Raw genomic sequence first — 15,504 nt, forward strand, 5'->3', positions numbered from 1 at the left:
TCACAAAATTTGGAAACAGAATGTTTACAATATTTTGTGACAGACTATAAGGTTTGCCAGACATTCTAAGGTGCCCAGGATAGCAGATAGATGTATAGAGGTATCTGATACACAACATATAACGGAGAACTTAAAATATTTACTATAAGAATCATAATCTATATGTATATCAGGATATGGCATTCAGATTTTCAGATCTATGGAACATACTGTTACAAGACAAATAATAGAAGGTAAAAACTACAGCATCACCAAAATGTAGAAAAATAAAGACAATGTAAATTACTAGAATTTATAAGTTTTAAGTTAAGATCTATACAATGAAACCTTCAAAATCTTCAAAAGAGAAAACATTTCAGAGCATAAGTGTATGATGAGTAAGTCGACTCAAAAAACTCACAACGATGAGTACAGACCAGAAGAATACACTCAATCATGGGCAGTAATCAATCAGCCATATAAATCATAGTATTTATGGATGTATTGACTCATGAATGAACAAAATAATGGAAAAATATTAGGGCCTGAATTTATGATGTGGGGACCAACTCAAGAAATCCAAACCACACTGGGTACAAACCAGGAAAAAAGGTTCAACACAACAAAATGAATAAAGTTCATAATCATATCAATGAGTTAAATTATATCCAAAGAATAACTGTGAGAAGCATCTAGCTTCAGTCAGTGGTTGTACACTCTCCTTTAGTACACGCACACACAGTCATGATGACTAGGGGTACCCAAAACAGAGCTAAGGATGAGTCTGTCCACAACTCAAGATCCAACCAGATATAATACTGCAATACTCAGGATATATTCAGGTAAACATACTCACAAGTTAGGTTTGAATGATGACACAATTCAGTAGCGTGAAAACCAAAATTCAAGTATGAAAGCAGACATACATACATCTTATTATATTGTCCATACTAGTAAATGTCTTCTACACTAACCTACATACACAAAGACCTAGAAGATTTGTTTACAAATGGTGAAAAAATACATACTGATTTAAAGTTACATAATGATTGGAGAGTCACCCCCAATAAAAAAATATAATTTAAAAAAAAACCATGCATTTATGCTGAATAACACTGTCTTTATCAGTCTTGGTTAACAATTCACAAATATCAGACACAACACACATTCCAGTTGACAGATGCTCGAGTATGTTACCCAGCACACACAATCTCTTGCAAGACGACTGGTCCAGCAGGGTACAGCCATACAGCAATGTGGAGAATGGATTTACCCCCATCTTTCAGCTTCTTCCTTAGAGTTATCATTACACACTCCAGTGGATAGGTAACTTCCTGTGTAGCATTCACATCAAATCCTGAAACATTGTTTCATGCACTAAAAATGTTGTTCAATACCTTCATAACATCACACGAGGTATGCTCTCTAGCTGCATTTTATGTAGTCAATTATATGGGATTTATGTCAGGTGTGATTAAAAAGTGTTCACTTATGAAAGATTAATAATCAGAGTTACATGCAATAAAAAATGGACTTGTAAGGTAATGCACACAGATATGCTCAGATACTATTCCTAACCTTTGCAGTACAAGTTATGAGTATTGTTCCATTTCAGAACTGTAAAAAGCTCTACTCATTCAGTCTCATGGCATCTATATATTAAATTCTAAAGCACAAATCCATTACAGAACATAATTACATAGTGTATCGTAGAGTTTAATCCAGTAAATACAGAACTTCAAAAATCACATCAACTCACATACTAAGTAACAGAAAACAAAACACAGTTGTATAGTCTTATGCATATACAGATAGATTTAAACTAAGTCTGTAGATAAGATAGAACTCTAGGAAAAACATGATCTTACATACTACATTCATGGCAATGGAAAAGGTACAAACAAACAAAGATTAGATACTTATGAATCATATCTATAGGCGTTCAGTTCAGTGATGTTGCATAATCCAAAGAACTTCTTAGATTTTGGATACACAAGTCTGTATGCTTTAGGATGTGGAATACAAGAACTTTGAATGGTCCAATATAAATATCAAAAAATTTATTTATCTCAGATGTCAATACTTTAGAATTCTCTTTGGCTTTCACCAACACAAGATCTCCTACTTCAAACTTACAAAATCTACTTTCACCATCATGTCTCTGCTTTCTCCTATCCCCCTGTTTTTTCATAATCTTCCTCAGACAATAGATAAGACAGAACTTTAAAATTACATGATCTTACATACTACATTCAAGGCAAACAAAACTCAGTTACATAGCCTAAAAAATTTACAAACACAGTGAATATTTTCTTCTAGGCTAGGTATTATTACACATTCATGTTCATATCTCTTGTTCTGTGTACTACATGTTACCAGTACTTGACATCTTACATACCTGCTTTGCTTACCACTAGCTCCTCTTATCTTTACATCTAAAATGGTCATTCCCACAAAATTCTTCCTGTACTGGATTTTGCCTCTAAAATGTTCAGATACACCACAAATCAGGCTACCTGTATCAATCAAACAGTTCCCTTGCCACTGATCAATCGTACTCTTGATGTAAGGACATCCAACATCTGAATTATCATCTCTGTCATTAGACACTTCATGTAAAAGATCACTTTCAGTTTCATAAATGCTACATCAGCACTGTTTTTACAGGGTTTTATCATCTTTACTGGTATCATAGCATTACTTTGGTTACACATGTTGTCAGGTAATGATTGAACACACTGAATGGGTTCTATAGCACAACTAACATCACTTATTACAGAAGGAACAAAAAATACATTACTGTCAAAATTACGCTTTCTACTTAGATCTTCTTTCACTTCATTCCACTAATTTGGATACAGATTTTGACTAACCACAGCTAACTTATTCCAAAATGCAAATTTATCTATGTTATCATCAATAGGGTAAGAAACACATTTTAAAAAAAATTCACCTTTATTCTCTGAGGTTACAGATAACCCACCTTTACAGTTTGGATCATTAGTCTGGATAACATTAATGAAAAACTGCTTTGACTGGACTGGTATTCCATGACTCTCGCTTACATCATCACAAACATCACCTGTCTTACCTGTATTCACAAATAACTCTGAAACTTTATTATTCTTAAACTCCACAAATACCTGATACTCATCATCATCATTACCATCATCATATTCTTCCAAAATTACTTCATCAATAACATCATTAACAACACAATTCTCATCACTCTCAAAGTCACACACACTTCACATACATTCATTTGCAATAAACTATCAGTCTCAGACTTATCAGCCTCAGTCAGTTCACAGCTCTCATTCACGCCTACATCAAAAATACCACCTAATTCATATCCAATACAGTTATTACCCATCTGACATCCATCAATAACACTGTTTTCTGACCAAGAGAAGAAATCATTAGAACACACTACATAAAAATTGTCATTACTCTGACATTCAGGTTTGTGATTAGTATCTACACCATTATAATTAAACATAGTATTCCAAAACTTTTGATCAAAACATAAATGAGAAATCTGATGTTCCTTCTGTTCAACTTCAGACACCTGTGCTACATTATTCATACTATTATTATTGTCTAAATGTACATGTAAATTGGGCGTCCTGTAGTTGTTGTGTTTCCTCACCCCAACACTATGGACCTTCATTGAGGCAAACCACTGTTCCCCAAATAGTTACCTCTATGTTTTTTCTCCATCAAGGGATCACAAATTTAGCATTGGAGGGCAGCGTGGAGGGTAAAAATCGTAGAGGGAGACCAAGAGATGAATACACTAAGCAGATTCAGAAGGATTTGTGTTGCAGTAGGTACTGGGAGATGAAGAAGCTTGCACAGGATAGAGTGGCATGGAGAGCTGCATCAAACCAGTCTCAGGACTGAAGACAACAACAACAACATGATATTGCCCATGGTTATCCCCACTATTCCTGTTCTACTGAGGTTCAAAATTTCTGTCTCTATCACCATTTTGTCCCTGACTGAAATTACCATTATCTCTGTTTCCGTAGTTGTTACCATTGTGATCTCTATCATTTTGATTGTTATGGTATATGTTTCTTTCTGCTGCCCTATCCAGCCTGTCTACATATCATAAAAATTGTTCTAGACAATGTCCATGTACTAAATCCCACTGCAACCTTTCTGGTAATCTCCTTTTTAGTGCATCGATTAATGCCATTTTGCCAAATGGCCTGTGAAGGTGTGCAAATTTCTTAAGGCGATTCTTACAAAATTCTTTCAGTGTACTGTCCCTATTCCTATAAATTGTACCATTCAGAAATTCACTTTTAATTCTTCCCTGTTCAGCTTGTGACCACAATTTATTTAAAATACTTTTCTTGAAACTTTGGTATGTTTCCCACTGACTTAAATTTAGATTTACCCAAGACAGAGCTTCGCCTTCAAGACATCTTTTAACAAATTTAAACTTTTGGTCATCAGTCATGCCTGATGCAAAACTATGTCTACAGTGGTGTCAAAAATCCACTGGATGTAAGCTATCTGATGGAAAAGTTTTGGTTGGAATGTTGGACCACACGATACCATTGTTTGAATACAGATTATTGTTAATGAAATTTTCCTGAACTACTGAAATTTTTTGATCTATAACATTTACATCATTTAGCATACTGTTTTCAACATCAAAAATTTTTTGATCTAAACTACTAAACTTCTGTTCCATTTTTTCCTCTTCTGTTGAACTCTGATGTCGTTAACATTCTTCTCCTGTTGCAAAGATTGTGCAATATCTCATTTTCCAAAACAATAAATTTATTTTCTAATACATCGACTTTTCATTCACACTTTTTAATCCATCTGACAACCAATTTTTTACCTCCAAAACCTGATTGCTAAGTTGGTCTATTTGATATTGTACTGTAGCGACGCTGCCGCGCGCTAGTTCAAGCTCGCCGGTGTGTGTGTGTGTGTGTGTGTGTGTGTGTGTGTGTGTGTGTGTGTGTGTGTGTGTGTGTGTGTGTGGTGTGTGCCCGTGTGTCAGTGCAGTGCTGTGTGGTCGTAATTACTGTACACAACGTCGGTGTAGTTCCGCGCCCAGCCTCTAGAGGCGCTGTATTTTCTAGCTTTTATATACGTTCTGTTTATTATTATTATTCCTTGTTTTTTGAGTTAAGGAGTAGTTCCATGCCTCCTGGCCTGTGTGGACGAGTACTGTTTTCTCTCCAATAACTACAGAAGTTTTCCCAGTATTAATGATCCTTCTGTAGAGGCCGGAAGTAAATTTTGTAACTTCGATCAGTCCATGCATGCCGGGCGTCGTCAGATACGCGCTCGCAATAAAGTTATTGTTGCTGAACTGAAGGTCTTTATTCTTCTGAATCATGTTAAGCAAAGGTCGGACAGCCACCAGTTTAGCTGAACCCGACAGTACCTTGTCCATTTTGTCATTGTCTTCAGTTTTCCGTTTATTTTATTGCCCTGGTAGTGAAGTAAATTTTTCAGTTAACTGATCATTAACTGTACTAAATTTGCTATTGTTGTCTGTCTTCATTTCCTCTAATTTTACTAAAATCAACTGCAAAATATCGGTTTTCACTGTCCCTTTGCTAACTACACTTTCACTTGGTTCAAACATGTCTAGGCTTGTCCTACAGATTTCGCATCTGCATCACTATCCTCATCACTATTCATTTTCCTAGCAATCACATGGGTTCACCAAACCTATTAATTTCACAAATAGTTTGTACTTATCTTTGCTGGTGTTCTTCGTAGTACTTGTCAAGTCCTCTTTCAATTCATCCGGTTTGTCGTTGTTGATATCATATGAAATTCTCATCACTGTTGATATGACTTTGTTGGGCAGTTCTCGGATCTCCTTTCGTCAAGCAATTGGAGCTTCCAAATCTTCATTTACATAAAAACTGCGAACACACATATCCAAAATCCATTCCTCTTTTGCAACAGACAAATCTTCGTTATCAGTCAACAGATCATGGCTAACGCCACCACTTGTAATCTTACCCTCCCACACATCACCATTAAATTCATTGTCTTAGTATCTTCACTATTTTCAAAAGCTTCAAGAGGTGTAAGATATACAAAATAATAACTTTTTACTCATCTTCATTATCTCATTGTTGTTGTTGATCATGGCTCAAAGTCTTGTCTAGGGGTACATTCTTGCAGCTTAAAATCTGATTTCTTAGATTCTTGATGACTAAATAACTGATGAAGATTTGTCTGTATTATTCCTGAATTGTATTCTTTGTCATATCTTTCAACATCACACTATTTTTACACTTTCCACATTCAAAAAAACCAATAAGCACATATTTGGTGACAAACTTAGGAAACATCTACTTCCATCAGAGGCACGCCCACCACTACTTACATTCTGCGTTATTCATAATTTCCAAAGAGTCTACAAACCAAAGAGTTTACAAACTTTCTTTACCAAAGAAGACTCTTTGCTAAAATATATCATTATTTTGTAAATCAATCTAGAAATAAGTTTAATAATCATCATCAGATTGTGAAATTAATAATATGAATTTTATGTATGCCAGAAATTTTGTAATTTCAATTATTTTTAAAAGAAGAGTAATTTTAACTGTTGGTACATATCACTTGTAATTTCTTTTTATACATTTTAGCTTGAAATATAATACAACGTATACAAAATCATATGAATTCTTTTATTGAAACAGCTGAGATAATTTTAACCTATGCAGAAATCGATAGTACATATGGTATTGGTTATCTGCATAAAAGAAGGTAATGTTAGAGGAAGGTGACTCGTTATAAAGTCACCTATCTTCCTGCAAAAATTGGCAACACAAAGAACACAACCATCATCAGTAAAATAATCTGTGAAACTGGAGAAAGATGTAGCCCTAGGAGCAAAAACTGTTAAATAAGAACTGCCATCATAAAGCTTGGAAAAGAATGTCCAGCCTAAGTAAGCTTGTGGGACATATGTGGTACATCTTCTCAGGTATAGATAGAACGTGCAGCTAGGATTGTGTCACCATCCACTTTTGGCAGATTTTGACTGACGACAAGGAACATTCACAAGTGACAGTTGGAGGGGAGGGGGACACATAACACATAAGTTTCCCTCTCTTTCTATGCCTTTCATGAAATCATTTCCAATCTCCATCTGTATCTTAACATTATACACATTATTCTCGTACTGTGTTTTGGTACTGTAATATCTGCTTGTTAATTGTAAAATTGTTAAGACCTGATATCCCTGTTTTTTGTTGTTTACAGAGGTTTCTCTGTTTTCCAAAGCTTACTCGCATTTATACATTGGTTTAGATTGGCAATTTGCTGTTGCTTTTTGTGTTTGTTTGTGGCCTCTGGCCCACTATGTTGATTTCTCTTGTTCAGTGGGTTCTTCCTAGGATGGGACCCACTCATTCAGTCACTGGTGGTGCTGGCTGCTGTGCCTGAGCAGATGTACCACAAATGTCCAGTAAGCCCATTAGGTTGGGGATTTGTCTCCATATTTTATGATGGCAGTTCTTATTCAACAATTTTTGTTTCTTGTGTTATGCCTTCCTCCGGTTCCACTGGCTATTTTATTCATGATGGTTATGTATATTATGATGTCAGTTTTGTGCAAGAAGATAGGAGACTTCCATAATTTACCCTTATGGAGATTTTAAGGGCATAATGTGTTGAAAGTTTCACATACCTTACATTATATTAATTCCATAGGTTCTGTTTCAGGATGGTCTTAATTACAATGTTGGTATCTTCTTTAAGTCAGCAGTTTGTTATCTGAAGATGTGGCTATAATGTCATGAAATGAGTCATGATTAATAAATCATTTTGATGCAGTTATTGCAGTTAATATCATTCAGAAAGCACAGAGCAAGGTCTCAGAGATTAATTCCCATAGCCAAAAAGACTGAATGATTGTAAATAATAAATTATAAAGGGCATTTGTATCCACCAGCTGTTTTCCTCTGCTGCACCCACATCCATCTCTGGCAGAAAATCTGCCCAACAAGAAACCTGGGTGTCAGGATGGTACATTGTTTAAAATACTTTTAGATACTTCCATTATTTGCTTACCTGCCTCTGACATACATTTTTCCAAGGTGTGTGTTCCTTCATATCTGCTACACAATGTCTTCGTTTTGATTCTTCACACACAGCCTTGCTTTGCATGAAATGAAGTGGCTCATTTATCCACTGATTTTTATGAATAAAAAAATAAATTAGCTATGAAATCAATTAATATGGTGACACACCCACTTCTTTCTCTGGCATGGTGGCAGAATTTAACATAAGCTAATTTTCTGAACATGGGTTGAGGGTTCTGATGTATAGTGTCATTCAATAGTTGGCCTTCAAGATTAAAGTGAAACATAGTGAGATTATCAGTTAAATAAATCATTGCTTACAGAGTAGCATTGAGAAATGTGTGTACTGCTTACATAACTATGTTACAACCTGTTTTGTCTTTATAATTCTTCTGCAGCACCATTTTCAAATTTTCTATTCTTTACCTGTCTATATTGTTTATTGCCCATGTTACAATTCAGACAAAATAGTTTCACAAAAGAAGCACAATTCCATTTGACAGCACTCATAGCTCTGATAATGGCTCGAAGTGAGCAATGAAGAGGGTCCACAAGTTTCTTCAGGTATGCCATATTGAGTTGAAGTCAACATTGATGTTTAGATCTTGAAGAACTACCAAATTGTGGGGATGTTGACTGTTACATTTCAGCTACTGTTCCAAATATCCCCACAGAATCAGGTGATTCAGCCAGCAGTTAAGTACAGTAGTGTGTACAGAGTGTTCGCCAAAACAGTAGTCTATATATGCAGCCCTACAAATGTGGTTGTTGTTATATTGTAAGATGGAAGCATTGTGTGTGCTTTGAGCAATGGCCTTTTATAAGGTATCCAACACCAATGTGCAATTCATGCATTTTTTTCTGCAATGTTCATTCAGAAACTGTTTGGGAGGAATCTGCATTCACTGACAGCAGAAATTCACTATTGGGTTTAAAACCAATTTTCAGGGATGAGGTGTGCCACTCATCTCCAGTCCCTATCAGTTAGGATTCTTTTATGACCACTGTTCTTAACATTGTGTCACATGGCTGTGAATGGTACACCAGTCTTTGTAGACATGTTGGACAGCTCACGTTGATACATCAACAAATCAGACAGCTTCAATCAGGGTGTAGTTTCAGGCCTGATCAAACACAATAGCTCCTTTCTGCCATTCTGTCACATTTACATCTACATCTGCATCCTGAAAGGGGGAAACAATACAGAAAATGAACAATATCTGACTCAAGGCATGTGCTGTGATCCTATGAATCACAGTTTTGCCTCTTTTCGAATGATACAGGGTACTGAGTACACAGATGACCCAGTGAAGCATTTAACCTGCTGTGTATGGAAGGGGTAGTTCAGTCCAGGAATATTTCTGAGATATTTTTGAGGGGTATTCTGTCCCATGACTTGCAACTCCTCAGTCACGTCACTGTGTGCATAAATTGGGATGTTTATTTCAACATTCTCAGTAGTCACATTTTGCCCTGTCTTCCACCTCTTCATGTATAACATACTGTAAATGCTCACATCTTCAAAGATGACATCAATCATGTTCATATGGCTTCACATATATGAGGACTGCCTTTTACTTATTGTACATTGTCTCCTTTGTAATACTCTCCTCGACAATTGATACATCACTCCCAACACTGTTTCCTCTTCTGGAAACAGTCTTGGTATGCCCCTTGTTAGATCATGCAAAGCACTATCTGCATATTTTCTTTTATCTGATCTGCCATTGCAAATCTTTGTCCTTTCAATGGGATTTTTATCTTTGGAAAAGTCCACAGGGACCTCTTAAGGAACATCTTATTCTCATTTGCACAATCCAAGTGCTCCTCACAAAATTGTGAGGTGAAGGTCTTTCTGGTCTTGACTCGTCAGCTGTGGGATGAACTTGGTGGCAACAAAATACTGTGTCTGGATTTCATGAGATGATCCAACTGAAATGTCACATTTTTCTGCAATTTCTTGGACAGTCAGTCTTCTATTGGCATGCACAATTTTGTTGATGTTCCCCACAGGAGCATCGTTGGTAGATGTTGGAGGGTGCCCTGAATGAGGTTCATCTGTAACTTCTGTCCAGTCATTTTTAAACAATGTGAACCATCTATAACACTGAGTATGGCTTAAGCACTCTTGAGTTTCATCAAAATTTAATGCAGGCACATTGCCCCTCTAATTCTACCAGCTCAAAATTCACAAACTGTGTGACACAACATTCTACTCAATACAGCACCGAATATTACCTAACAGACATACAACAATGAATCTTGTAGAAGTTATACATTAAACACAGGCATATGCAGGTATACCAACTGGATTTTGTTCCAACACACCATAGGCACGAAATTTCAGATGACCTGGAATCTTTTGAACAGACCTCATACATTCCAGGTGAATCAGGCACATGTAGAATTGCATGCACAGATTCAGTACAACAGACTGGCAGGGACATATCATGTCACTCCATGACTTACAGCAGAAGTGGAGGGTCATATTGACACTTGGTTCAGTTCTACATCAGGGGATCTTTTTAGGGGATGCCCAATATTTTGTATGTTCAGCTTGCTTTCTAACAGTCAAATTTATATAATATCTTATAATACTTCTCTTTTCCAGATAAGGCCAGTTTGCATTTATTGGATGAGATTTATTTGTGTTTCTGGTTACTGAAATTCATTTTGATTTATGTGTTTGACATTGCATCAGTTTGGGGGTGATCTAAACATTACATTATTTTTGAAGAATCAAGTCTGCCAAGCGGTTCTTTTTATTACTATGACTGATTTCAACAGAACTACATGGTCATCATCAGATCTGAAAGTTACATAAACAAAACATCCCACGTGAAGGTGACTTAAATGTACCCAGTTTCATATAGCCACCATGTACACTACTTCGATGTTAGAATGTACCTTGCAACATTATTACTTGTACATGCTTGTTACAATACTGAAAGCCGCATAATGATGTTGCCTCACATAAAATGTGATAGGGAACATCACCATATCACAAATAAAATAAAACAAAATTAAAACATACAGCATCACGTGCAGTTGTCTCATCATACACTATTCGCTTGACACCACAGTAGCAATTTTGCTACTATAATTCTCCCTCAGATGAGGAAGTACACATTTGTTTACATAGTAGTGTCCAACAATTGATAAATGTTTCTACAACTGGGAGATGATGCTTATTCAGATTTTGCACGAGTAACTTAAGAGAGGCACTAGTTGCACCACTAGGAGAATGCAAATCAGGTTTGCTTTAAGTACACACTGTAATGAAAGGTTTGCTTTAAACACACATTGTAATGATCATGAGCATTATTTACCTTTGAGAATGGATGTGGTGAATTGATGTTAGTCAAGAATGCCCTTAAGATGACAAAGACACCATTATCAACACCTCACTGACTTTGAACCAGGTCTTGTAATAGGGCTACAAGAAGCTGAATATTCCTTCTGCAATATTGCAGAAAGACTTGACAGGAATGTAGCCACTGTATATGACTGCTGGCTATGGTGATCACAAGAATATACAGTCGCAAGAAGACCAGGCTCTGGATGGCCACATGGGACAACCCGAGAGGGTAAATCATTGAGTTTGGTGTATGGTTCTGGTGCAGCACATTGCATCTGCAGCAGCAATTTGAACAGCGTTTAGCACTACAGAGACACCATGAACTGTTACAAGTCAGTTAATTCAAGCACAGCTTTGAGCCAGATACCCATAGTATGCACTACACTGACTACAAACCACAGCCACTCGTGACTTCAGCGGCTCAAATGCTCATTGGTGGGCAAGGTGGAGGCCCAATGTGTTTTCTGATGAAAGCTTGTTCTGTCCCAGTGCCAATGACAGCCACGTGTTGGTTAGAAGTAGGCCAGCTGAGGACCTGTAAACAACCCTTGTGCATGCTAGACACACTGGACATACACCTTAGATTACAGTCTGGGATGCAGTTTTATATGACAGCAATAGTACTTTGTGGTCACCTTCTGCACCCTGACTGCAGATTTGTTTCAGTCTGGTGATGCCACCTGCTGTGCTGACATTCATGAACAGCATTCTAGGGGGTGTTTTCCAACAGTATACTACTCACCCATACCACTGTTGTAATCCAACTTCCGCTACAAAGTGTAAACATGTCCCTTGGCCTGCCTATCATTAGATCTGTCGCCAATCAAACACATATGGTACATCATTAGACAACAACTCAATGTCATCCACAGACAGCATCAACCATCTCTGTACCTGCTGACCAAGAGCAACAGGCATGGAACTCCATCTGACAAACTAATATCCAGCACCTATACAATACAATGCATGCACTTTTTCTTGCTTGCATTCAATATTCAGGTGGTTACACTGTTAATGTACTAGCATTTCACATTTGCAATAGCTTATCACACTCTTATCCTGTGATCTAACAATCTTAATCACGTATATATGTTACCTAGACAAATGAACTCCTGAAATTTCATTACTATATATTAATTATTTTTTGGTGTTCCAATTTTTTTCTGCAAATGTATATTGTTTGAAGTTGATTTTATAAAAATTATGTAAAATAGTAGGCAGCCTATTGTGTCAACATACTTTAAGGCATCATCTAATTTTGTGATATTTCTGTTGTTTTTGTTCATTGATTTAAAAAAATTCACAGGTTTTTTAAACATTAAAATTGTTTAAGAGTATTAAAATCATAATTTCTTTAAAAATTCTTGCTGCAGGACATTTAATTTAAATACTGGTCAAATGCGGTGTAAAACATTTAATGATTATATTGTTTAACTTTTACAGCTTCCTACCTGCAGTAGGAATTATTACCTTCCTACCTGCAGTTTGTGTGGTTCAAGGTACAATTTGTGTGATTTGTGTGATGCATTGTACAAGACCATTTTGTGCCATCTTTTAAACCAGCATTGAAAAAAAAGGGCAATGCCAAACATGGTGGACTCTTTCTCTTTACAACTATGATAAAAGTATACTTTACTAAAAGTAATCAAAGGTATAACAGCCTCCTCCACACTCCCCACTAGCACAATGACATCACTCTAGCTCTACTTTGGCAGGAAATAGATGCTGTGTGCCAACTAACTCCTTATACTATCTGACTCCCATCTACCCCAAGGATGTTTTGAAGTTTTGTAAATCTCATATTTTCCCTGATACCTTTCATATGAATTATAGGAGCTACAGCATTGTTCAAACTATCTAAGACTGTTCTTGAACGCAAATGTTCTACGCTTAACAGAGAAGTTTTTGCTTTCATCACTTCCTCCCAGGTTTTTATCATTACCATTGTTATTCCCTCATTTCCAGTGGTTTTTGCACTTTTCATACACCGCATCACTTTCTCTACATTTTCTGGTGATAGTACTTCCACAACCCACTCATTTTCGCAATACGTTGTCAGGGTATTTCTTTGCTTAGTGGCAATATTTAATTTCTGAAGAAATCCTCAGACACCTGTATGAAGTATGAAGTATGATCCCCTCGTACATGCTAACAGATCCATAAGATATCTCCACTGATGTGATGTTTACCCATTGCAAGTGCCTAATTTGCTTTCTTCACTCTTTGGTTATTCTCAATGTTTTCTCTTATGACCTTCTCATTATTCATTCTGACAGATTTTTGTTAAGAGTTTCGAACAGTATTGTTTAGTTCAGTCAATTCTATTGAACTTCTATTTTGATTTGTTTTTATTTCTTATCTTTCCTTCGATTTTGTGGTCTCCAATGAAATTTTATTTTGTTTGTTCCCTTCACTCTTGAAACATCTCTAATTGTTTCCAGTATAATATTTATTAAATTACCATTTCTTATGTTTAAATCTACAGATTCTTCATTTTCTTGAGGCAGTTTTATGGGTAAAAAAATAGTTATATAATAGGAATAACACTAAATTAACAAAAATTTTAGTGTTGTTCCTCTTATATACTGGTACCTAAATTATTTGAATAAATGGAACTGGGTTTGTGCCTCAAGAGTTTTGTTCTTTACAACTTACTGTTCAGTTTTATTTTGCTTCTTACTAGTGTGTGGTCACTGGAAACCATGAAGTGGTTTAAGACTGACAGATTCTACTTGGTTTGTCTGTTGTTTGACAGCACATAGTTTCATTTTTAATTCGAAATGGTCCTTTTTTTGTCCAATTTTTGCCTGAGATTTTTATTAAAAATGTTTCTGTGATGAACATTTGCTTCTTATTAGAGAATTTCACCAGCATGTGTCCTCTATTGTTCCTGGAGTAAAATCTGAAATTGCCTACTGAAAAGTCATTTGACTACTTTGACCTCATTTATGCTGTTGATACAGACAACCTCTACTACTTCATGTATTACTGTCCAGTACTGTAATATGTGATTTAGTGAAGTTAATCTGTATAAAAAATTTGTCACAGCCTATGGCAGACATAAATAATGAGTTTAGTATCCATTATATTTTGTTTAGTCAAACTTCATGTAGCAGTGTTTGGTTCGAGATCTAGCTAGTAGTGCATCTTATTACAAACACGCTGCTCATGTTCCTTCAGTCCTCTACCTCCAACATGCATTAACCTAGGCCAAGATTCAGACAGATATCTCAGGAATTCACAAATAGCAAATTGTCCTCCAACAATCTTCTCCATAGTACATTAGCCAGCAGGCTGGACATATCTGGTGAGACATATGTCCATCACCAATCCTCAGCAGTGCTAGACTCACAGCACTTGCAACTGACCTTTGATTGTTTCTAAATGCCAGTGATGGCCATCTAGATAGTCAGTTTCCTCACTGAACATGTGCTGGCCAAGGGTAATCTTGTTATGCTTGGTCAGTATCAGGTACTAAGTCATTAATCAACATCAGTCACTAAATCAGTTAGTTTTCTATTGTACAAAGTAATGAAATCTGTTTGGAAGTTTTCCCTAATGCCTGCATCCAAAGCACCACAAGAAAATTACCTCAATTAAATCATGTAATAGATTGAAATAGCATCCTGTTGTTGGTTGTTAGAAATATATTTTATGAAAAAGTGTAATGTTAAATTCTGCTCCTAGCTTTATTCTTGATACTTTCAAAAGAGGTAATTTTTATTGATTCATTCACCTAAAAGTAATAACTAATTCACATATCAACAGAAAAATGCGACAAAGTACTGTTACGAGAATGGAACGTGGGAGCATTGGAGCAACTACTCACAGTGTTCTGATGGCATGTACGTCACAGTAACTGAACAGTTTGATGAAACCCTTAACGATTCTTCAGTTGAGGTATGAAATTTTAGATTTTTTAAAATTATAATAAACAAATTTTTTGTAACTGTATGGGAGGGCTGAGCGTACAAGACTATGGTATGTTCAGAACTTTGAAGCCTGGATACAATGTGACTGTTATCTGTAGATGATATAAAGTAAAAATCCTTGACTATGAAGAGATGAAAGACAAAAACTTGCAGTTAGTTG

At 36.1% G+C, this 15,504-nt stretch overlaps 1 protein-coding gene across 5 annotated transcripts in view; it reads left to right on the forward strand.

The window, feature by feature from the left end:
• Positions 1 to 15,504, forward strand: part of LOC126414647 (parathyroid hormone/parathyroid hormone-related peptide receptor-like) — a 510,473-nt gene that overhangs the window by 300,627 nt on the left and 194,342 nt on the right. For all 5 annotated transcript variants that reach the window (XM_050083365.1, XM_050083368.1, XM_050083367.1 and 2 more), the window contains one exon: positions 15,181 to 15,312. In XM_050083365.1, the coding sequence (XP_049939322.1) occupies positions 15,181 to 15,312 (132 nt within the window). The remainder of the gene's footprint in view (positions 1 to 15,180; positions 15,313 to 15,504) is intronic.

Source organism: Schistocerca serialis, chromosome 1 (assembly GCF_023864345.2).
Source record: "Schistocerca serialis cubense isolate TAMUIC-IGC-003099 chromosome 1, iqSchSeri2.2, whole genome shotgun sequence".
In the NCBI taxonomy this organism is placed as follows: domain Eukaryota; kingdom Metazoa; phylum Arthropoda; class Insecta; order Orthoptera; family Acrididae; genus Schistocerca; species Schistocerca serialis.